Below are 23,964 nucleotides of genomic sequence, written 5' to 3'. Positions count from 1 at the left end.
TTCCCTACAGGAAATGTTTTCAGGAATGCACAAACGAAGCACCTACTCCTGTTTGCTGTAGAGCAAAGCAACACGTTTGGATAGCAGGGATGGCTGTGAATGTGCAGAACCGAAGCTTTTATAAACAGCCAAATGGATTGCAAAACTCTACTATCATGTTCATACAAAGGAATGTGCCCACCCCATCCCTTCTTCCAAGAAATGTGTCACACTTTCATTTGAAGCCCACTTAATTCAAAATAACAAGCTTTAATTGAGCAAAACAGATATCTGGCCTAAAAGCGCCATAAATAAAACTTTATTCTCTCAATTTATTAACAAGCTGTGGGGCGTGCCCACGGCTGCCTAGCACAGCGCTTAAAACTTTGAGAGTTGCAGTCCTCAGGTCAAAGACCTATACACACTTCTCTATACATCTCGAGCCATCTCCGACTCTCCTGGTCTTCACGTTCAGTCCCATTAATTAGAAAAACAAAACGAGTGCGGAAATTCTGTAATAAAGGAGTGGCTGAGCAGCATGTCTTTCCTTTTTACTCCAAAAAACAGCTGACTCAAAAAAAAAAAAATTGTTAATAAAAACAACAATAAAATAACCAAATACATTTTCAACCTCGCTTGATAAAGCCAGAGCAGCATGCTGTAGTAAATTCTAAGCTGTGAAGTTTGTAATCCCACTGTGTTAACGCTCATTTTCCTTCTTCTCTGTGCCATAGTAGCTTTAACAGATGAGCGAAAACTCCAAATGCTAGTGATAATGATACGGATAAAGATGATATAATATGAGAACAAAAGAGAAGTAACAGCTGAAGCAGCCCTGCTTTGGAGGAAGGCTTTGGGGGGTTAAGAGAAGTCCGTGAAGGGCTCATCTTCCGTCGGCGGGCGTTCGGCTGACCGTGAGGGACGCCATGATGCGTCCGAAGCGCTCGCACATCTCCAGGGTGGAGTACGACGGAAGCTTGGGCGGCTCGGAGAAGCTCCTGATCTCTGCGGAGCAGTCGAGCAATTTGGGGAGGAAATCGGTCAGTTTCTCCTGAAGGTTAGCTGCAAAGACATGAAAGGAATGCCTTTAGATACAGAACAACAATAAACAACAGATAAGTGGCCCAAATTCTGTGGTCATGTGAGCTGAGCCAAAATAGTTTGTTGACAAATGGCTGCTTGTCAGGAATACTCATGTTCACGAAGGTCAAAAGATTTTTTTGTTCATGCAAACTAGTTTAATTTGCAGTAATGTACTGTGAAACTATCAAATAAAACACAACACGGACATTACACGCACAGCAGCATGCTGATTGGCTTGTAGCTCTAAACATCATCATTACTAATTAATTAGCCGCCTCACATAAGCCTTTAAAAAACCGAGTGCGTTTGTGCTAAACTTTCAAAATGTATAATTTATAACTGGATGTTTTTGCAATTAAACAAAAGAAGGAATTTCTGAGTAACAAATCAACACCGCCATAATATACACAGTGTATTCTTTATGCATCTCGGTTTTTAATTAGCCTAAATTATTCCCAAAATTATTTGACTCCCAGGTATTTTAATGTATTTCCATAAGTTCAAACTTCACTGAATTTTTGTAATATTTCCATATATTTGTCACCTAACATAACACATAACTGAAATGCATACATCACAAAAAATCTACACACAATTTCTATCATGTAGGAATCTTGCATTATGTAGAAATGTTAATGACTCAGTATTTTTCTCCATATAGAACCCACTATTCATTTTAGGCTGTTAAACACCATCAAAATTCTTATTCATCATTTCAGTATAAAATTAAAATGTTCTGGAGCTTCAGGCGACTCCACATAAATTCGGTTTGACGTACCAAACTTATTTTGTGCACAAAATAAGACGACGTTTGTCCCAAATATAGTTAGCTAAAACGTTTGAACAAAAAGGACAAAAGGATGTCCCAGAGCTAAAAAAGATTTTATGAGATGTTTGAAATATAATAAAGCCCTAGCGTGACTTCAAACTCGATATCAAACTGCAAGAAAGATTTACTCTGCTGTTGATGTTGAAATTCTTTCCTTACCTATTATCTACATTGGCATTTTAATTTCAAGACTAACTAATGAGGCAAATTTGACCGATCTGGTGTAAAAGTGTACAGGAAACTAACGTGTAATATTTTTATATCGTTTCATCGAAAAACATTAACGGATTTGTCAGAGTTTATAGAATTAAGGAATGGTTGTGTCTCCGTGGTGCTCAGTTCTGAGAAGTTTCCGTATGTCTTCTTTATGTTTTTTAACCGTTTAATTCACATTAGGTGTTAACGTCTTTAAACGTCTTCTGTAGAACACTTACGCTCCATCTCCTGGCCCAGGTATGAGCACCAGCGGTTCCTCATGTCCTCTACTGCCACCATGTCCTTCTCCATCTCGTCGAGCAGCAGCAGAGGGATGCACGGCACCACCAGCTCGTTCATGATGCTCAGTCCATTGTTCACCTCCAGCTCCTCGCCGCTCTCGAACATGGCCGCCGCGCGCTCGTTCAGTTTCTGCGAAGATCATACGTATGCACGTTATGTACCATTCAGAGAAAAACTCATACCTTGTGCATGTCTCTCCAAAGTGTTCTCATCCATCTAGAAATGATCTAGTGCACTTTTTTCAGTTATTTACTTAAAGGCAGACGTGCCTGCTGATGCGCCTGTGGCTGCTCTCAAGAGCCCTGCGGCACAAGCAACCTTGTTGACCTTGCAGGACTCTGCTAGTCAACTGCGGAATTAGCGAATAGGCGTGTGTCGCATTAAAGGGGGTGGGGGGTGGGGGGTTTGGAAGAAAAGCAGCACAGTACATTAGCTCTGTCAATGTTAGCAGTATTTCCAATTAAAGCAGAGCAGCGGGGGAAATAGTCAGGACTTGAGTGTGAGCCAGAGCCCCTGCACAGCTCCAAAATGGCGGAGGTGAAACGAGGACAACAGCACGGTAATGTGTTTACACTCGCAGCAGCGTCTGCTTCCTAGTCGCAGCCCGATGATTACATTAGAGCACAATAGCCGTTTAGGGTTACTGGGTGCACGCGCACACACACACAGGTCCTAAAGTTCTTAGAAAGAGCACACACTGAAAGAAAGACACACACACACACACACACACACACACACACACACACACAGCATGGCCGAAAATGATTCGATAAAGTTAACAAAACGGACAGGGAACTCAAACACAATAACCATCACAACCCTCGTCTGCTTTTAAGTGCGACAGTAAACGCAAGCAAACCTATGACTTATAAGCTCACTTTAGATACACACCCTTTCCAAACGTACACACACTATAGTCATTAAAGTCAAACACTTTTAATGAGCTCAGAGAGAGAAAGAGAGTGAAAAAGGCCAGAGGGATTGTGTACAGTTCCCATGGGTCAGCTGTATGATGAAAACACAAATTGAAACGATATGATGTGTTTCGGTACAGTTTTTCTGCCTTTCCTCTAATTTGATAGCAAGGCCTCATAGCTTAAAAACCAAGACAGAGCTGTAGACACTTTTTTGTATCCGTTTCAGAGAGACTGCATAAAGGCTTCATCAAGCTTTAGCACACATTTGTGTGTTAATTTAAAGTGTTATCTCTCTCTCTCTCTCTCTCTCACACACACACACAGTGCAAAATAAAATACTTGAGTTTTAAGGATCTTTCGAGCACATCTCATATTTCAGCCAGGTTGGGTTACACTTTTTGGTTTTGATTTAAAATTCATTGCATCATCCTTTAATTATTTGGGGTAATATAAACTAGGGCAGTGGGTGTGTTAGATCTTTGTGTGTGTTTGTGTGTGTGTGTGTGTGTTAGTACTGATTAATGGTGATGGCAGGGTTTCAACGTTGTCTTTGCACCAATAAAATCAGATGATGAATGGATTAATAAATTTGAGCCTGTTCTAATGTTGACAGTAAACTTTAAACAGTTTCTTAACCACTTCGGAGTTTCACAAAAAGCGAAATTGAAGAATCTTGCACCCTGAATCCAAACCGTTGTTGAAACACGTACTTCATACGGTGGTTCAGTATTATTAGTTTATTTGCTTAAACACTGCCACATTAGTCAAATTAATGAAATGTCCTTTAAGCCTATGCTGGTCAAAGTTTAAACTCTGAGTAATTTCTCTCATAATTGAACTTTATATCTAATAATTTTAATGCATTTCCGAAGGAAAATGCAGCTCCCCACAGCTGTGAGACACATATGGGAGGGGTGAAGTAGTTCTGACCTCAGGGGCAAAAGGCTGCACTGGAGCTGATGCACCCACGCACACACACGCGCACACACACACACGCACACACGCACACTCACCAGCAGGCACTCTCTGCGATAATGGCCTATGAGCTCTTCGTCATGCCCTCGGTACGGCCCTTTGGACAGCAGCTCTTTGTTGTACTGATACGAGTACACCAGGTACATCAACGCCTCCACATAACTGCAACAGAAGAAGAAAAGGATCACAGTGCAGCTACAACCAACACAGACATTTATACATAGATTTATAGTGAAATAGACTCAGGTTTATTCCAGAACACTGATTATTATTAATATTATTATTAAACCTGTTCTTGACCCGGTTGCATTTAATTGTCATTTGCGACTGTTACAAATAAACCATAATTAAATGCACTAATTAAAAGAATGAAATTTCTCACTAGGCCTCAACCCTGAGAACATAACAGAGGCTACGCTGCCCCCTGGTGGAGATTTTAAAAAGCAGCACCGTATCCTTGAGAAGGTCAGTTTTCTCAGTCGCGCGTTTACCTTTTCTTCTGAAACATCTCAAGGCCGATCATTAGGAAGACGGTGGTCTCGCGGAAATTCCTGTAGTCCTGATGCCACGTCTATTCACACAAAACTACAATCAGCTCAGAAAAAACAACCAGTTACTATAAATCAGAAATGTTTTAACATGACACTTCATTTTTCATCCTCACATGTAAAGCGGAATCAAAAGAATTCTTTACTCACAGCTCTAACAGTTTATTTGTGTTTATATATAAATAACCCTGACTTATTTTCTACTATATTTATAAGCTTTGCCTCTCATGCTCCTCCCTCACCTGATACGCTTTGTAAACCTATTCGATTTTGTACACACGCTTTAGAATCTCGGAAGCTGCGATCTGATTGGCTGGTAGCACTTCTGCGTGGATTTACGGTGGTTTAAAGGACTTTTAAACAAACGCTGTTGCACGGCGAGCTTTTCCGAGCATAATACGACATACGCTCTGGCTGCAAGTGACAGAGTTTTAGCACAGGAGAGTTTTGATGATTACTCAGGTGAGATTTGACCAGGAAGTAAGGATAAGGCTCTGGCAAGGATAAGGCTTTGGCTTTAGCACTTGAGCGCTAAACATCATACAAACACCACAGTTTAAAATGTCATTTTTGTGTTATATAGTTGCTCTTGTTGATCAGTAACCAACACATTTTTAACAATTCTGGTCAATGGAAATCAGAAATGATGCAGAATGTTCAGTTCTAAGAGCAAATACTTCGATAGACACACGAACAAACAGCTAAGAAAAAGGCTTAAAGCTTAAAACGAGCCAATCATAAGAATGCAGTACAGGGATAATATAATAACAATTTGACTCGAGTGGTGGGGAAACCGCTGACCTCGTACTCCTCCATGTTGATTTCGTCGGGCTTGATGAGCTCGAGCTTGGCGCGTGCCACCTTCATGATGCTCTTACATCTAAACGAGAAAGCACATCTCCATTAGAGCTCGGTGTGTGCAGCGGGAATGACTCACGAGCTAATCTGAGAAATGAGACCGTTAGACGGTGAGCCGTGTCCCGAGGCCTCGTGCCTGAGGCTATGAATCATACTTTATTACTGTGAGCAAAATGGAAAACTGCACTCCGGAGCTGTGTGTTTGGGCCCCGCAAGCATAAATCTAATTACGCTCCTCAAAATAGAGGGGGAGGAAATCAATTCGCTCATAAATATGGCTTGTGTGGCACAATTGGCCTGGTACAAGCCTACAGGGGGAAGGGACCAGGCACTGAAGAACAGAGCCATATTTTGTTTTGTGAGTAGATAAAATCTTAAAAAAAAAAAAAAAAAGTAGACAAGACTCTTGATTTTTCTGAAACATCCCACAAAAAAGTTTTTCAAACGGTCCATAAAGAAAAAAATCACACACCGTCACAATACCAGAGGATCTCGAGTTATAGCGGCGCTGACTGGAATCGTCCGGATGACGTCATTTAGACAGTAAATTTAGCTTTTTCTAAAACATACATCAACTCAAACAAAAGCACCGTAAATCCGTTTGTGTTTATGTTTAGTCTTATAAAACAAACCCGACTTTAACATTAGGCTGATTGTAACATTATTATGCCTTCATATATATTCGATGTGGTCTGTCAAACACAGTACGTTAATAATATTTAAAGTATATTCAGCTTTTTACCTCTCATCGAAGCCAAGGTTTCTGTCTGCAAACTGCATGAGCAGGGTTCTCTCCAGGATCTTCTTGGGCGCTTGGTTGTGGATTAAGTAAACGATGACGTGCTGCAGCCGATGGTCGTTTTGAGGCGCCGTGTCCTCCTGCGCTAATCGCACCAAACGAGTGTACTCCACTTTAAGGGCCTGGCGGACAAACAGGAAGAGAAGGAGGAAACGAACGTCACAGGGAGACAAATTAAAAACAAAACAAACTAGTTTTATCTGACAGGAAACAACAACCTGTTAAAACTGTTAATTAGCGTTAGAAGAAAGTGGAAAAAAACAAATGTTACAGAGGAGCCTCTGCTGGCTGATACATCAAAACTGATACAGAAATGTGTGACGTGTGAACTTACACGCCGCTGTGCTGCTTCGAAAAGATACACTGCGTACCACGAGCGATAAAGTGGTGCTGATAGCGTTGCTTATATACAACTTTCAACAGCACGGGATAACACGCAAGATGACGGCCTTTTACGACACAAACAGATGGGTAACTGAGGAAGATTGTGAAGTTTATTCGCTCTGCTGATTCATTTCAGAAATAAAAATAACAGAACAAATAAAAAAAAACGATGTATATAAAATACAACAAAAATGTTCATTAGGTACCAGAGGCTAAGGAAGCAGGAGAGAAAAAAAAAAGCCTTTCGTCTTTTGAGCCAAGATCAAGTACTTCCATAAATTTCCCCACCTGCCTGGCTGCAAACCGACATCAGAAATCGCTTAACTCACTTTTGCAGAAGGTGCAAGACGCTTACAGTAAAAGATAAATCATGAACATGACCATGTTAATATATTCTACCTACAACACATTTAAATGATCCTTTTGTCTAAGACTCTGCAAGCACACGTTAATAACACAGTCGAAGGCAAACGTTCCAACATGTACTTATTACGGGTGGTCCGATTGATGTCTCGTAGATTGAGAGGAGAGAGAGAGAGAGAAAGAAAAAAAAGCAACGAATGTATATCAACGATTAGACATCTTTCTTGACAGACTGAAAAACAGATGGCAGCTCTCGCTGGGACTCAAAAATGATTCAGATCACAGCAGCGAGAGTTGTGAGAGTTTGACCGCCGCCGATGATTTATCCGTCAACCGCTATTCCAGCACAGGCGCCGTCACAGCCCGCTGAAATAGACGATTAGCGTCTTAAGAGCTGTCAGTCATCTGACTCACAGTCAAGGTGGCGGTGCCAATCAATACGTCAAAGCAGGACAGATGTAGGAATAATCTAGAACAATTAAAAAAAAAAGGAGGAAGATGCGGGCGGCCAAAAGGCAACTAAAACCACGGCTTTAAAACGAACATCAAAAAATTAAACCGAATGTAGACGTATTGACAGGATGCAGCTGAGAATGAAATGTTGTGCAACAAGTTATTTGTCCAGAAATATCTCAGCAAAAAAAAAAATATTAGAGTAGAAATCTAGAAATATAGCCGCAGGCGGCGGTCGTCAGGGTCCGTACGCTCCTTCACGAACGGTTGCCAACTTATGAACGGTTACACAGAATAAAAGAAATGACATCCATGTTTACTGACATTCGACTGATGCTAAGTGAACTAGATTAGCGGGATGTTGGCTACCACTTCTGTATTTAACTGGACGGTGTTACGATGTTCCGTATTTGATGCATGTTTCAAAACTGGTATGTTAAAGGTGCGGTGCACGATGTTTGAGAAATGCTTCAGAAAACTGAGTCGGGCCGACAAACAAAACAAACGTGTAGCCAATGAGCAGAAAGGGGCGTGTCTTGTCAATGTGCGGCAGAGATAGTGTTCAGTGCGCATGTGCATGTGTGACATTAGCCGAAAGCGATTAAAACATTGACATGGCGGATACCTGCCGTTACCTCTGTCTCGGGTTCTAGGTGTTGAACGTCGACTTCCGTGTGAAACGGAGCTAAACCTTTCACGGTACAACACACAGTACTACAAAAACACATTTGTATTACCATAGTGTTACTCATTGAGTTCATTTATAGATAAAAATATCCCCTCGGCCAGCCGCCCCAGCAGGTTCCGCCATAATACTTGCCTGGGTTACGTATGTGTGTGTGGGCGGAGCTATCGAAACAGGGGTGACACCCATTTGGGTTAGGGGCGTGTTTGTTTTGGTGATTTCAAATGTCAACACCGGCTTTCAATCATCGTGCACCGCACCTTTAACTGTACAGTACATGCTTTCAAATTTGTTGTCAAAAGAGAGAAGCGTTGAAGAGATACACTCCTGGATCAGCGTTAGTGCCAAACCAGTGGCCAACACAGGAAACGTAGGGCATTTACACCCGAGACATGAGACGAGTGACGATCGTATCTGGAAGCGCTGAGAAAGTCCGAACTATCACTATGGCTTTCAAACTGAACAATTTAGATGTCTCAGAGAAAATGTGTTTGCAGCTTTAAGATCAACCCAAACAAAGTGTGTTGCATCCCATAACATGCTCCTTTTATAATCCTACACGAATCCTGACTATCGAGCTTAATGATTCACTTGTCTTTTTGCCTCACGGTTCTGGAAATACGACCAGGACACAAAACTGCACTGTCACAAAAATCAGCCCCATCTACAGGAACAGAGCGATACCACGTGCCAAGTTTATGCCATAATGACTTAGTTTGGCCTGCACGAGTCCTTTTATGTAGAAGATGCGAAGGAGGAACAAAGAATCCCAACAAATCTTCCAACACTATGTGGAGGCTTAAACTAAAATATAAGATTTCAAGAAAACTATACGATTTCAGATTAAGTGCTTTTACCCCTTATCTACGTTATACGACTCTCGGGACCGTGTCTGCTGGTGCAAAATGACACCAAAATGAGTAGCGAGGAAGAAACTTTTAGCTTTTATGTCGGTCAAATCCTTTTGTCTGTTTTAACAGATAACATTGTGTCTGTCTGAAGCTCGGTCGAATGAGATTGCGTGGTTTTATTGCCATGCGTTCGGATGAACTCGGTTAAACCGTTTCGTTAAAACCACAGAAAGAAGGTTAGCACAGTGACGGGGGCTGCAGTCGTACGGACACAAATAGTATGAAAAGTACCTTGAAAAAGGCTGCTTCAGGACCAGACTTGTCATACACACTCCTGGCTTTGCCAACGGCCATTATAATACCCTGCATGTCTGGAGTCATCATGGTCTGCCCAAGGAAGGAAACCATGTTAATACTATCCTCATCAGTCGTACAGGGATGCTAATCACACCACGAATGTAGTCAGTCAGTGAATTCATCACCACACAAACAGGAACATACATACATACATACATACATACCACAGCAAACTTGCTGCAAACTAAGACTACAGGAAAAGCATGCGGTACCCTAATGTCTCCGGTGCCTAATCCAATCAGTCTCATGTTGGCTAGTCTCAAATTGCAGGCAGCTGAGATCTAAAACCTCTTTGTGTGCATCTCTAATAGACGGTACGGGCTAATAATTCTATTAGAGAGAGAAACCACAAAGCACAATGTCCTCTGATCTAAAACCTGGTGCCGACGGTACGGTTCTAACTCAAGCTGTTACAAAACACGGACACTGGAGACTCCTTCCATAAAAGCTCACAGAAACCTTCGCCATACCAATGATCCTACATTTTTCTCTGTTTTATTTTGTGAGTTACTATTAGACTTCAGACACGTGGAACATCCACCATACAAGTCTCTTCTAGAGTTACTACAGAAACGATAACGTATTCTAACGAGCGCGGTGAGATCAGAATCGAGAATTCGACAGAACCGGGTTTAAAGTGCATTTAAAGGTGGGGTCTCCGATATTGATTCGGGACGACAAACTAAACAAAAATCAAAACAAACGTCTGGCCAATGAGCAGAAAGGGGCGTGTCTTGTCAATATGTGGCGGAGAGAGTGTTCAGTGCGCATGTGTGACGTTAGCAGAAAGCGGTTTTAACATTGACATGGAGGATAAAAACAAAAAGAAAGAGAAGAAAGGCTTACGATAAGGTAAGAAGTAGGACGTGTTAATATAGGATCAGCTTTCCAGCGCTGGAGAGAACTGAAGGAGCAGGAAGTTGGTCACATATTCACAGATTGGAGTTTCCCGAGTCAATAACTCCTGAGCTAAACGCTGTTACTACACAAATAACACCTCTTTTCTATCGTAGTCATGTAGAGATGCAGCTACAACCGTGTTTTGTGTAGTAACAGCGTTTAGCTCAGGAGTTATTGACTCGGGAAACTCCAATCTGTGAATATGCGCACATGCGCACTGAACACTCTCTCCGCCCATATTGACAAAACCCGCCCCTTTCTGCTCATTGGCTACACGTTTGTTTTGATTTTTGTTTTATTTGGTGGCCCAACGCAGTTTTCAGAAGCATTTCTCAAATATCGGAGACCCCACCTTTAACACACGGAAGCTTTTCCTGTCTGGTTAGAACTGCACTTCATTTCTGCGTTATAACAGAAACATTCCTGTGAAATAGTTACATGCTACAAAAAAATGTTCCAAACTCAGTCAGATTAGTTAAAAAAGGAAGCGTCGGTCTGAGTACGTGTTTGCTATTCTAAGAAGCACAAGAGCTTCAGAGATGCAAGCAGGCTGTTAATGACGCAGGTCTGGAAAAAAAACCCCACATCACACACAAACGCCGTCAGGAACGGCTGCTACCTCGTCATCGTACCCGCCTTCTCGCGATTGAATTACGAAAGTTCCTACGTGAGGAATGGCCACCTCCACCACACGATGGGGGGCGGCTGCGGTGGAGGCGGAGTCTTCCTGCGCGGGGTCAGGGGGAGGGGTTTGATCAGGGGATGCGTTGGAGGTGGACTCCGCCTGCAGGGACAGGGGTGAAGAAATGGAACAAGAGGGACAGAAAGAACAGAGACAGACGGTGAAAGAAGAACAGCTGGGAGAAATGGAAAATAAGGACTGACATACATAAATATATATATTAATATAAGTAAGTTTAAGTAAAGGCGACTAGGATTCAGGGCACAATATTCATTTATGCAAACTCTACTTGAGGAGGAAAGAAGATGTAGATTATAACACGATACAAAAACAATTAGAAATGAAAAAAGTGCAAACACCGATAACAGCCAAGTAAGGAAAGCATGACATTTATTCCGCTCCCTAAAGACCAACTCAGAGACCCGAGATTCCGTAGAGACGCTCGTATTGCGGCACAGAACAAAACGACTTATTATGAAGGATCGAAATGAAAATCCCGGATGGTTATTCAAGCGTTATTATTAGTTTTTAAGAACTATTCGAGATATCGCTCCTTGAACCCGAGCAGTCGGTGTCAGGGTCGAGCGTTAAGTACGGTCTGTGCTACTTAATGAAGAAATGTTGCATCTCTGTTGCCTTTTGTATTCATTCTTTCTAAAGCACAAAACCGCAGAAAGGAATCTTATACAGGCTTTACTGGAAAAAAGTGCTTCAAGTGCTTGGGGAAAAATGTTCTCTCAATGTTCTCTCACAAGGGCACCAGATTACTCTCAAGTGAAAAGTAACTACACATTAAAAACAGGATAAAAGCAAAGTTTCAAGCAGGTTATTTAATGCTAGCTGGCTCTTTGTGATCGAAATAATAAAACAAAGCTCTATCAGTATGTACCAATTTACTTTCTCAAACTGTACGGTTAACGTTATTGATTCGACCGATTCGACGTCCATGTCCATGTTGATTGACCTGAAGTTATTACTGCTATACGTTTATCTCCGAAACTTGGGAGCTACGGGTCAAATAAACGAATAGACAATAAGGAAGTAAAGGAAGTAAGCGAATAAATACTCAGGAGAATGTGACGTTCGATAAAATTATAGGAAAGATATAAAGCAACATCTGAGCTGTCGGTAAAATATAGCAAATAAATGGATCAGAGAAATAAAACAGCTTTTTAATCCCTGATGTAGACACTAACTTCCCCGTCAAACTAATCCAACAGTGTGTCCCAGCAGGTTCTCTGAGTTCATTAGAAAAAGAGAGAAAACGAGCTAAATGGCCCCAGAGGAACTGACCCAGACACCAGTCGTCTGGATCTGTGTGTGTGTGTGTGTGTGTGTGTGTGTGTGTTTTCTTACAGCGTAAAGCAAAGTCTCAGGATTCTTTTCATCCTGTTCAGCTGCAGCTTTGTTGATGGCTCTCTCTGTGTCCTCCTGCAGGTGTTTAGAGTCGTCTGTGGGCGACGGCTGCTCCATGTAGTCCGGGTCCTGCTGGCAAGCTGAGAGTACACACAAACACACGCGCACAAACACGCACACAAACACACACACACACACACACACGCACACACAGTCAGCAACTCATTTGGACATTCCAACTTTCCCCGCAATACGTGAAGGGGTTTCCGTCCACCTGTTAGCTTACTGCTATACAAATGCATTACATTTATGACTAAAAACAGAAATGAACACAGCAAAAAAAAAATCCTCTGCAACAATCCTCTGCAAAAAACACATAACTCTAAATGATTAGAAATTGTTGAATTTTCTATAACAGCAGCTCTGCCTGTAAAGCAGCTTAAAATGGCAGCTTTATAAAAATGTGCTCGATCTAATACGTTTTATTTCATATCAAAAGCAACACATAGGACTTGGTATTCTGCTTATAAGTCTGGTTTACTTTATATACTCGATACCACACCACTCTGTTGTTCATTACTGTGCTGGTAAATAATTTCAATATAAATAGTACATATTCATTTTTGGATAAAAAAAATAAATAAATCTGCATTGTGTAAACCGTATTGTGTTGGCAGTTGCGACACTCATTAAATATAAGCCGAGGTGATGTCACCGATCAGGGAGATCAGATTATGCCACAGCAGGCAATGTTTGTGTAGCTTTCGTAATGTTATCACCTCCAGGTAAGAGATAAAAATAACTGTTCAGATAAGTTACATGTTCCCACATGATGGCTGTGTGGAAGCGTTCTGCACGTCCCATTACTCCGCTCTCGGACTTGTTTGTTTACATGTATGGTGTGTGTTGTTGGCTGACCCGTGTTGTCAGCTGGGGTGGTCTCGGTGCTCATGGGACGGGACGACGCAGCGGCAGCGGCAGCTGCGGCGGCGGCAGCGGCGGCGATGGCCAACTTCTCCTGCTGGGCCTTCCTGGCCTGCATGGCATCCCACTCCTCCAGCTCACGCTCAAAATGCTGGTTGTCCTCCTTCACATACTCCTTCAGGTCTGGAGGCAGCTTATCTAGGCCCCTCAGCACCTGGCCTGTCTCCTTATCAAACTCCTCTGAGATGTACACACACACACACACACACACACACACAAAGGCTTTTGTTAATATACTCAGCCAATGTCAACATCTTACATGTCCTGCTTCCCAGATGTAGAAGCACAAAACCAAACATTCTCAAGGACACAGACTATTACGCATTTAAAAAAACATCTCATTATTAAACAATGACTTTTTTTTTTAATAATAACTTAAGTCTGTACTTCATGCTGTACGGATTTTTGTTAAACATCCTCTTTTAGTATTTTTGAACAAGATTCACAAATTCAAATTGGAACTTAATAAACGTACGCACGACCTCGATCACCCGGTCATGCTCTCAGAAGCAGGTCCTATGTGTTGAACGAACGGGGCTTTAATTATGTGCACCATGTTCCTCAATGAACAAACATAACAGCAAGTGGCTGTGACATCACTCAGTGTGAGGAAACAAAATCCAGATATTTATAGAAAGGTTTCTGAGTGAGACAGACACCCGTGAGCTGCGTTAACCTCAAAACTCATGCACAAAAAAAAAATACACGGTGTGTGTGTGTGTGTATATTAAAGGGCTATATGAATAATAATGTTATAAAAAAAATAAAAAGCTCTTCTTGTACAAGTGCACACGTTAATAAAAAAGGGCTATTAGATTATTACATCAAGTGCCTGTAGGCTTCTGTGAAACTACCTTGGACGAGGAAGGGCTTCTTGTCGTTGATGTACATGAGGCAGTAAGCGCTGGCGTTGCGGTAGCCTCCAAACGAGTCCCTCACCAGCTCCTCCCACGACGATTTAGTCACAGAGATGTCATTGTATTTCATCCAGCAGCTGTGCTGGGGGTCGTAGATATATGCCCAGTAGTGGCCTGCGTTGGCTTGACCCTCGTGCACCAGGACTGCGTGCAGCCGGTACGGCACCTGGAGCACAGCAAAAAAAATCCATTGTGAAAAATCTGGATCGGCTTGAATACAAAATAGTGTGTATATAGTCGAGCGTGAGTCAAGCGTATGGTACATAAAGACTCGTTCGAAATAAGGGCACAGAAATGTAATTACTGCAAACTGACACGGATTCCTCTCACCTGCATCATGGTCTTGTCGGAGTACATGAGCTCGATGGTTCTGTGGATTCTGGATATACTCCCTTGGAGATCTGGAATAACAAGTACATGGTGAAAACCTATATGACGTGTATAGAAAGCGTGTGTAGCGCTGTGTGTGTGTGTGTGTGCTGTTTGTTAATCACTGCACCTCTTGTGTCGTTCTCCACTTCGCTCCTCCAGCGGTGCAGGCAGCCCTCCAGCACATGAAGCTCCTCCTCGGTGATGTGGCGGGGTGCGGGGTGCATGGGCAGATCGGGGGGCACGCGTGACTGGGTGAAAGGCTTGTGGATGGGCACACGCTGCTGCTGCTGTGGTTGCGGCTGAGGCTGAGGAGAAGCCCCGGAGCAGTCTGAAGGGGCTGAAGCACCTTGCTCCGTCCCACTGCGGCGAATTAAAGTGTATAACGAATTACAATCCGCATCAACACACCGATTAAAGCCTGACATAACAGACAGCAACACAAACAATAGTAATCAAGGTTTCATTAATCGAGTGATGCAAATGGAACAACAGAATACCGTGTACACACACACACACACACACAGACACACACACATACAGACACACACACACACACACATACAGACACACACACAGACACAGCCACACAGACAGAGACACAGCCACACACAGAGACACACACAGAGACACACACAGACACACACAGACACACACAGACACACACACAGAGACACACACACACAGACACACACACACAGACACACACACACAGACACACACACACAGACACACACACACAGACACACACACACAGACACACACACACACACACACGCACACAGACACACACACACAGACACTTGACAGTTGAGTCTTACCTTGGTGCAGGAGGCACCAGTGCTATTGTGCCACCGGGTGGTGCTGATGTGTCAAAGTCCTCTATGGGTGAAGTGCACACAGGCTTACTGGAGGCGAACTCCATGGCGTATTGAAGAACATCCGCCAGAGGAAACCTCTTAGGACCCGAGCCATAACTGAGATACCTGAAACAGTGCAACAGAACATTCTAGTGAACACTGAACGCATACACACAGGGGAGAGAGAGAGAGAGGGACAGAGAGAGAGGAACAGAGAGAGAGAGAGAGAGAGAGAGGAGTCAGAGAGAGAGCGAGAATGTGTGTCATCCAAATTTCAAGATCTATAAATATAAGCTAAACAAATGACGCTGTTGCGAGGTCTGCCACAGCGACAGCTCGTCTCCACTTAGACATTCACAACACACTCCTGCCATATTGCTTTACAAATATTTACAATGTCACAGCTTTCAATTACACCACTGAATACACGAGACATCTGACACACAGCACAATCTACTGTGTGTCAGAGAACTGGAGTAACTTCCACACTCAGCATTGTAGACTCGCGTCCTATATTTTACTCCCCAAAGAAAACCTGCTGTTTTTAACCTTACCTTTCGAGGCGCTGCTGGAGGACGGTCAGGTGCTCCTTCAGTCTTCTGATCTCCTCACGCTTGATCCGTGTGATTTCACGATTTTTGTCCATATATCTGAGCAGAGGAGAGATTCAACCAATTATACAATTTTCAGTGTCTCTCATTTCAGTGTCCGCTCCACATATGAAACAGGGACGAGAAGAGCACTCACCTGTCCATGTACAGCATCGGGGGGAACTCCAGCTTGTTGTGGATCTTCTCAGGTCGTCCCAAGGCCTGGTTAAACTCGAACCGTGACAGCTCGAACGTCAAAACTGGTGGAAGTTCGGTAAACCAGTGCTGAGGATAAAAAAACAAAAACAAACAGAAACAGGGTAGGGTTACGATTAGGGGTTTTTTTTTCAAAGTACTTTCACATCCTGCTGTTATAAAAATAGCTTCAGGGGAAGATTCTATTGTGCATGTACACTGTACAGACCATCCCATTTAAACAGAACGCTCACCTCCTGTCCAGATTTGGCACAGTTTTCTGCAGAATGCAGAGACTCGATCTCACCCTCCACCATAGCAGCCTCCAAGCACTCGTGCAGATCTTTGAAGCCGTTCACCTGTAGCGGATACTGTCCGAACATCTCCGTGTTCTCAAACTTCTTTCCTGAAGGAAAACCATCATACACGTAGACCTTAAAGTCTACTCAGACCCACATATCATACTTCCGTGACACGCGGTCATGCTAACAGATATTCCAAAGCTTCTTTTTTATACAGACAACTATATGTATAGCCACATTTCCCTTGATTTTGCTACAGTCTTGAAACAAATCCCCCTGAAGGACAATCCAACATCAAGGATGAATGGAGGCCTTCAAAGCTCATTAACACACCAAGGACAGAGGTTCAACACTGACCGTGACTCATAATCCCTCACCTTCGAGGACACCTACAGCTAGGAAACGACCGTAAAACAGCTCTACCATCGGGTTCTTTGGCTTCTCACCCTCTCTGTAAAGAGAAGAAATGAACTACGGTGAAGGAATCAGCTGCACTTGGGTGAGCGTTAACCCTGTTGTCCCGTGGGTCATGTCCGGTGCTTATTCGGTGGAACTAATCGAAGTCATGCAGTTAAATGCAGCCCATTTATCATCATAGCGCTCAGCTAATGGCTAGCATACATAATAGGTAAAAGGTCATAGGTCGTTTTGATTGATGAGAGTGTGAGGTATGTGAGACAAAAGCATGAAAGTCAGCCATTTGTCATAAAAAGTGAAGGTCCTGTGCTACAGCAGATGTGTGCGTGCTGAAGCCTACCTGTCTTCCTCCGCTTTCATCTGGAACGCGTCCTCCAGCCAGTCTAGCAGTTTGTGTGTGAACTCACTTACATCCTGCTGTTAACACACACACACACACACACACACACACACACTTTCACAATGTCATAAAAGAGCTACAGGGCTTTTTACACACAGGTCACGCAAACACCAGCAGAACGGCAGAGATCAATAACCACTTATCGCCACTAATGACTTTTAATTGTTAATATACACATTAACGCACAAGATCCATATACAATACAGTGTTTTAGGCCACAGAATATCTATCAGAAGGTCTGCGGTCTGATATCGACACCAGATGCAGTCTAGACAGTCAAAAACTTGCAAACCTGCTGCGACTCGCTGGACTTAAAGGCGTCCTTAAGGATCTCCACGGCCTTAGACGGGTCGACGTATTTCCTCCTCGATCCCACCATCAAGGAGAAAAGGTTCCTCAGCTCCTGCATGAAGGGCAGATTCCTGTGCTCCTGAACATAAAGAAGATAACGAAACACAAGTCTACGTCAGAGATATGATTTAAGCTTCATTTCGTACAGCGTCGTGTAAACAGGCAGGAGGTTTTAAAACAGCAGCGAGACGCCGAAACAATAACGCATGAAAGGTTTTAAATTCCATTTAAATTTGCAGCAAAGACTTAAAAGTGAATGTCAGGAAATTCTAAACTGCATCTGTATTTTTGCATTTGGTTGCTAATTTGCTTTCTAATTTGTTTTTGTGTAAATAGGACATTTGCTTTCCAGTCGAAGTGAGGATAAAGTGACTTTAAAGTGAAAAAAGTAAACAACAACAACAACAATAAATCCTTTAATCTCTTGTACGTGTCGGTCTACAGGGCGGTTTAAGTTTAAACAGTTTGAACACTGTTTACATACAGTATTAACCGCCCCTTCCGTTTCCTTCATATCGGCACACGCTATCGGAAGAAGCTGGCGAGAACTCTGGAGATTGCCGGTGTGAAGAATGGGCAGGGGAGGAAACCAGGACTTAAAGCTATCATCATACCTGTTCTGACAGAAAAGGAGTACGACTGAACTTGTTATTGAGTCTCTAAGGCTGTAATTTGGTGAGAAGTCGTCAGGGTTACTTTGCGTGGCTACACTGCACTTGACACGGAGTATTTCTCTCACATATTAAATCATTAAGTGTTAATTACTCATTCAGCCAAACACAGAACGTCCTAAAGTTTGATATCATCAAAATATATGAAATAATGATAGTTCGAAATTTACCAATAATATTTTGAAGGCTGAAGCAGAGACGCGTGAGAGAAGGTTACGTTTTGAGACGAGAGGAGTGACAGAGTGTCAGTGTCAGTCGCTTCTTACATCCAGTGTCTTTCGCCCTCATCCACTTCTGAGTGCTATTTGTCATGCTAACAGATTACAGCCTAAACCCAGTCTGAGCTTTTCCAGCAGCCTTTAAAAAGCTGGCGAGAAATCGAGTGCAGGACTGAATCCTACTAGGCATGATGGCCCAGTGACTTTGGAATCTGCTTAACACAGATTAGACCTAGTGTTAAAGCTAGAGAACAAATAAAGCTTGAAAATCTTCTTCCTACTGTTCGGTCCCCATGCATGATGGTAACCAGGCCACTAGGATAAAACTGGGGCACTGCGAGACTTTACTAAAGGTCAGTGGGATGAAATATAAGATGGTGTGTGTGTGTGTGTGTGTGTCCACATGTAGAAGTAATACACACTGCTCGTTGTGTGTGGGTGCTGGGGTAGGAAATCACCTTCTGGTTTCGGGGTAAATCATGGACTCGGGTAGGAGGCGAGTAGTTCAGCACGAGTCTCTGGAACTCCAGCAGATTAAACAAGGACTAAAAAAAAATACAACAATAAACATTCTTTTAATAAACTTATTCACCAAAAAACGTCCAGTTAGTTGCGTCCCACATTTCACTCTTGAAGTTGTGTAAATTTTGTCATAAAGACAATTTAAAAACTCGTTTACTTTATGGCAAAAGTAACGGCACGCTCTGAACGGAGGAAGCGTCGGTGTGTGTTTACGGTAGCCAAAGGACTTCACCTGAACCGTACTAATGATTTTAGGAGGTTCTCTTACACATTTTAGTCACGATTCTGTCATTTTTAGGTCTCGGAAAGTTTTGTCCAGGTTTGGAGTCATTATCTGGCATTTTTTTACACATCCCAAATGAAACCCATCCGGTGTAACCGCTACCCGACGGTGCAGTAGAGATACATTAGCCTGTTGTGCAGGTTAAGTGATTAATGCTTGTTTTGTTTTGACTCTTGAGCAAGAGGCCTGACTGCATTATTAATTTACAAGCCTGCACAGCTCCGAATGTCAACAACACTCCCTGTAGCCTTCAAATGTGCTTGGGCTTCTTCAGGAGTCTGATTACACGTGGCAGGCAAACAGCATGTGACTGTGTATCCAGTAACCCAAACACATATCGCTGCAGTGAAAATCAACATCCAGCACAGCACCGAGTGCAGATTTATTTGGGGCAATCAGAAGGAATTAAGGTTAAAGTTAATATGCCCTTTGAAATCTGTTTACTATGAAAAATGACTTTATAGAGCATTAAAGACCTGAGAGAAGATTTAAAAACAATCACCCCTCTATATCTAACACATTATTTTACATCTTTTATAAATCGTTTTTATTCCAGAAATCCATAGATATTCTAGTATCCATAATGATAACAGTATAATCTGGGGCACAAGGTCAGCAGAAGAGCAATTGAAGCTTTATTAGTGTCTAAATGTGGTGAATGCATTTGAAGTCACAACCTTTTGGACACAAAATGAAACCTTTTCTAATCTACATGTGTTGTGTCTGTAAAGTCGAGCCTTAATGATAACTGTTTAAATCAGAAAGCTGTGTTGAACAGCGAGACCTGGGCACAACGGCGCTCACTTGTATGACGGCGCTGAACCAGCAAGTGTTGCCCACATTCTTCAGGCCAACGGGGCAGTTACCCTGCCGCTTCCTGTCGTGAGGGTTGGGCGAGTCGCTCCACACCTCCGTGTGTGTGCGCTTCAGGCTGGCTTTGTTCTCCGCTATACTCGCCTCCAACACCCTGACAAAACACCACCCAGTTTCACAACAGTCCTTAAAACAACGACACATTGTCTCTGTTTCTCACACAATAATAATAATAAGAAGAATGAACAGAAGATGATCTGAAGAACCTGCTGATTGCCTGCTCCTCGTCCGTGATGCCCGTCTCTCTGAAAGCCCGGTTGGACTCCTCCAGGCTGAGCGCGATGGCTCTCTGGAGGTCATCTTTATCATCTCCGGTCAAATCGATCACATCTGAAACACGAGCTAAACGTCATGCCACAACTCCCACAGTGATGTAAATGAAACGTACAGCTCTCTCTTACAGTTACATTTACGCCTCTCGACAGCTTTGAGAGGCTCTACAGAACGTGGGAATAATTACCAGGTCTGGCTCTTCACACATGGCAAGAGATCGGTTATTCGTTTTAACGTATTCGTGAGACACGTTTTAAAAAAAGTGACAGAATTAAATACTTTCAGTTAATATATGCAGCATAAAATGTTAACCATTTATCATCCAAAGCGGGCGCACGTGTCATCTCTGTCTACATGAACAATAGCTACAGAATTCAAATTAAATGAGCCATGAAGAAGTTTGCGACTAACTCAAACACATTATTATCTTTTTTTTTTTTTTTTTTAAAGCTGTATATCTTCATACCAGGATCAGGTGTAAATACATACTCGTGTCAGCCTGGCTGCCCACGCTGATGTATCTGTCGTTGCCGATCTGAGAGGTTTGATAGTAGGTGGCTTCATCCTGTTGAGGGACTTTGGCATTCTTCTCTGTAAGAAAAGCTATGGCCTCGGCTATGTCACCATTGCTGACCTGGGAACAGAAACAAGACGATGCAATTCGACTTGAGGTTATTGGAAAAGAATTCTCTAGAAGAACTCTACCTTGGTAAAGTAACTCCGCTTTGCTTCAGACCACCCTGTCGTTAATAATTTTCCGATAACATGTAACGTGAGGCTCTGTACCTGTAGGGCCTGCTGTAACAGCTGAACATCTGTCGTTCCAGTAACTTCCCTCAGCTGATTCAGTAACGTCTGCTGATGCTGTAGAAAGAAACACACGGATCTCTACTTTTATTCACAGCTAGAGATACACAATATATTCATATAATCACTCTCCTTATGTGTCATTTGGGAAAAGGCTGATTAAACAGGTGGCATAAATGTGCTGCATGTCAAATCTGGACTAGCGTACGGTCAGCTGGAGAAATTTAAATGCAGCATTTCACGTGTCCTTTTAACACTTCTATAATTGTTTAAAAAGCAGTTACTGTAACTATACTAATGTATAACCATGATCATGATAATCTAATCCAACCTACACGAAAAAAAAAGACAATTAGTGCAATATGAAAAAATTTAAAGTTGCAGTCAGTGATCCTAAAGCATGTGCATGCGCAAACAGAGACTAAAGTTTCTGTTCCTTAGAAGATACTTGTGACAACACCACCAACACCACCACCGCCCTCAGCTTTACTTCTTGCTCAGGCCTTCCACGAGACCTAAACAAGAAAGTGTGTGAAGTGATGAGCCATAAATGTGACAAGCCAAAATCACATCTGTGCCATTACTGCTATGTGAGTTGGTCCGGTGTTTTATTTTTTTTCTCCTACAGATCAAGTTCTCAAGCTTTCCATGTCCTTACCAGTGTCTTTTAGAGAAACAGCAATAACACACATTCTCCATGATAAATATCTGACTAATAATAATAATAATAATAATAATAATAATAATAATAATAATAAAACAAAAACCTTCCAGGCACCAGATTCATTTCATGAGTCACGTCACTTCCCAAACCAGCTGTTTCTGAGCCATCGGTCTGATCTAATAAAATGTCGTAAAACACGATAAAGCTGTCTAGCAAGTGTCACAGAAATTTTCACTATAGATGCTGCAACATCCTTGTGAGTGTGTTAGTGGATTAACTGAGTTTTATGTGGTTTATACTTGATGTGTTGACACAGAAGTGACGGCAAGGCGACATTGTTCAACGCGCCCAAACGTGAAGTTTAGATACTTTTGATTTATCTCTCTTTAAAGATTTCCGCCGTCATCGAGAACCGTTCTAAAGATCTGCTTCTCAGATGGAAAACTCTGACCTTCCGTTCCACGTACAATGTCCAGAAAATCCAGAAGACCATCATGTAAAACAGATCAGTAGGAAACAAGAGCGGTTTCAGGAAAATTCAGTAAAAACAGTGAATGTAATAGGAAACCCTGACCGTGTTGGTAATCAATAGCTGTCTAGAACCGTAACGACTCAGAACGACTACAACATACACATCTTACACTATGAATAATTTAATAAGCATAAGTCAGACTGCAAACTCAGTGGAATCACTGCAGCACATTTAACATCCCATTTAAATTCAACTAAATCACTAACGTGCCGACCCGTGAGCCCTCGGCTCAGTTCTTCTCAAACTACAGATAAGGAGTTACTTTACCGTCAAAAGTAAAGTCCTGTATGTCACAAAAAATTAAAAATGTCTTGATCTGTTTGACAGTAGATAAAATAACTGATGTAAAAATCACTTTGTCCTTCTTTTTTTATTTTACAGTCATGTGATTGACCAGCTTATGCTCATAACTACTAAAACATTGCTGTTTTAACTCTTTTTTTCTTTTCTTTTTTTTAAAATGTCACCACATCAGGCAGAGCAAACTATTCCTTCTGGTCTACAGGACACAGCGTCTCCAGTAAACCTTCAAACGGTGCGCACACTGATCGAGCTGCTCTGCTCCTCTCACGTGAATCGTCTCACCGACCTTCCCAAAATGCACAACAGAGATTTGTTGAGCAGGAGCAATGCCAAAAACAACAACAACAAAAAAAACACCCCAGACCTCAGATGACCCCCGAGTACGATAACAAAACACGTCCTGTGTGTTTCAAATGGTTCAAAGAGATATCAGGGAAGGACTTCAGTCTGGAACGTGTGTAAAGTGCGGTCTTATGTTAGAACAGAGTTTCTAGCAGATTTTTGTAACGTTACAGTTTACGTGAAAATTACATGTACGTTTGTTGGAAACGTCGTCTCGCTTCACTGCGTACTGCAACAGCTATATATGGTTAAAATGACAATAAAAGCTTCTTGACTCTTGACTTGACATTTGAGTGTAAAGTAAAAAAGTACGGCAGCTCTGGCTCAAGTGCTTAAGGCTCTGGGTTGTTGATAAGAAGGTCAGGGTTCAAGCAGCAACTGTTGGGCAACTGATCAAGGCACTTAACCCTCCCTGCCCCGTGGGGTGCTGTATCATAGCTGCCCCTGCGTTCAACCTCCTTACATGAGAATAAAATAATTCCACTGCGCTGTAATATACATGTGGTGATAAACGCTTCTATACCCCAATTCCATCGTACTTTGCCGTACTAACACGTCATGTAACAGAAGAGAA

At 42.4% G+C, this 23,964-nt stretch overlaps 1 protein-coding gene across 3 annotated transcripts in view; it reads right to left on the bottom strand.

The window, feature by feature from the left end:
• Positions 1 to 229: 229 nt before the first annotated feature.
• usp25 (ubiquitin specific peptidase 25) overlaps positions 230 to 23,964 on the bottom strand; it is a 24,907-nt gene continuing 1,172 nt past the window's right edge. The window contains exons 2-26 of one of the 3 annotated variants that reach the window (XM_060896757.1): positions 21,529 to 21,606; positions 21,232 to 21,376; positions 20,676 to 20,799; positions 20,401 to 20,563; positions 19,250 to 19,336; positions 17,844 to 17,981; positions 17,492 to 17,568; positions 17,112 to 17,185; positions 16,687 to 16,838; positions 16,395 to 16,522; positions 16,202 to 16,297; positions 15,609 to 15,773; positions 14,918 to 15,150; positions 14,749 to 14,819; positions 14,356 to 14,584; positions 13,436 to 13,681; positions 12,518 to 12,657; positions 11,099 to 11,263; positions 9,514 to 9,609; positions 6,430 to 6,608; positions 5,631 to 5,709; positions 4,773 to 4,852; positions 4,320 to 4,443; positions 2,326 to 2,518; positions 230 to 1,041 (exon numbers count right to left, since the gene is read on the bottom strand). In XM_060896757.1, the coding sequence (XP_060752740.1) occupies positions 863 to 1,041; positions 2,326 to 2,518; positions 4,320 to 4,443; positions 4,773 to 4,852; positions 5,631 to 5,709; positions 6,430 to 6,608; positions 9,514 to 9,609; positions 11,099 to 11,263; positions 12,518 to 12,657; positions 13,436 to 13,681; positions 14,356 to 14,584; positions 14,749 to 14,819; positions 14,918 to 15,150; positions 15,609 to 15,773; positions 16,202 to 16,297; positions 16,395 to 16,522; positions 16,687 to 16,838; positions 17,112 to 17,185; positions 17,492 to 17,568; positions 17,844 to 17,981; positions 19,250 to 19,336; positions 20,401 to 20,563; positions 20,676 to 20,799; positions 21,232 to 21,376; positions 21,529 to 21,606 (3,441 nt within the window). In that variant the 3' untranslated portion in view covers positions 230 to 862. The remainder of the gene's footprint in view (positions 1,042 to 2,325; positions 2,519 to 4,319; positions 4,444 to 4,772; positions 4,853 to 5,630; positions 5,710 to 6,429; positions 6,609 to 9,513; positions 9,610 to 11,098; positions 11,264 to 12,517; positions 12,658 to 13,435; positions 13,682 to 14,355; positions 14,585 to 14,748; positions 14,820 to 14,917; positions 15,151 to 15,608; positions 15,774 to 16,201; positions 16,298 to 16,394; positions 16,523 to 16,686; positions 16,839 to 17,111; positions 17,186 to 17,491; positions 17,569 to 17,843; positions 17,982 to 19,249; positions 19,337 to 20,400; positions 20,564 to 20,675; positions 20,800 to 21,231; positions 21,377 to 21,528; positions 21,607 to 23,964) is intronic. The other 2 variants (XM_060896758.1, XM_060896759.1) reach the window with 2 other exon arrangements.

The sequence above is a fragment of the Tachysurus vachellii genome, chromosome 20 (genome assembly GCF_030014155.1).
Source record: "Tachysurus vachellii isolate PV-2020 chromosome 20, HZAU_Pvac_v1, whole genome shotgun sequence".
NCBI lineage: Eukaryota > Metazoa > Chordata > Actinopteri > Siluriformes > Bagridae > Tachysurus > Tachysurus vachellii.
The sequence above is the reverse complement of the archived record's forward strand: the minus strand, read 5'-3'. Positions and strand labels throughout refer to the sequence as shown.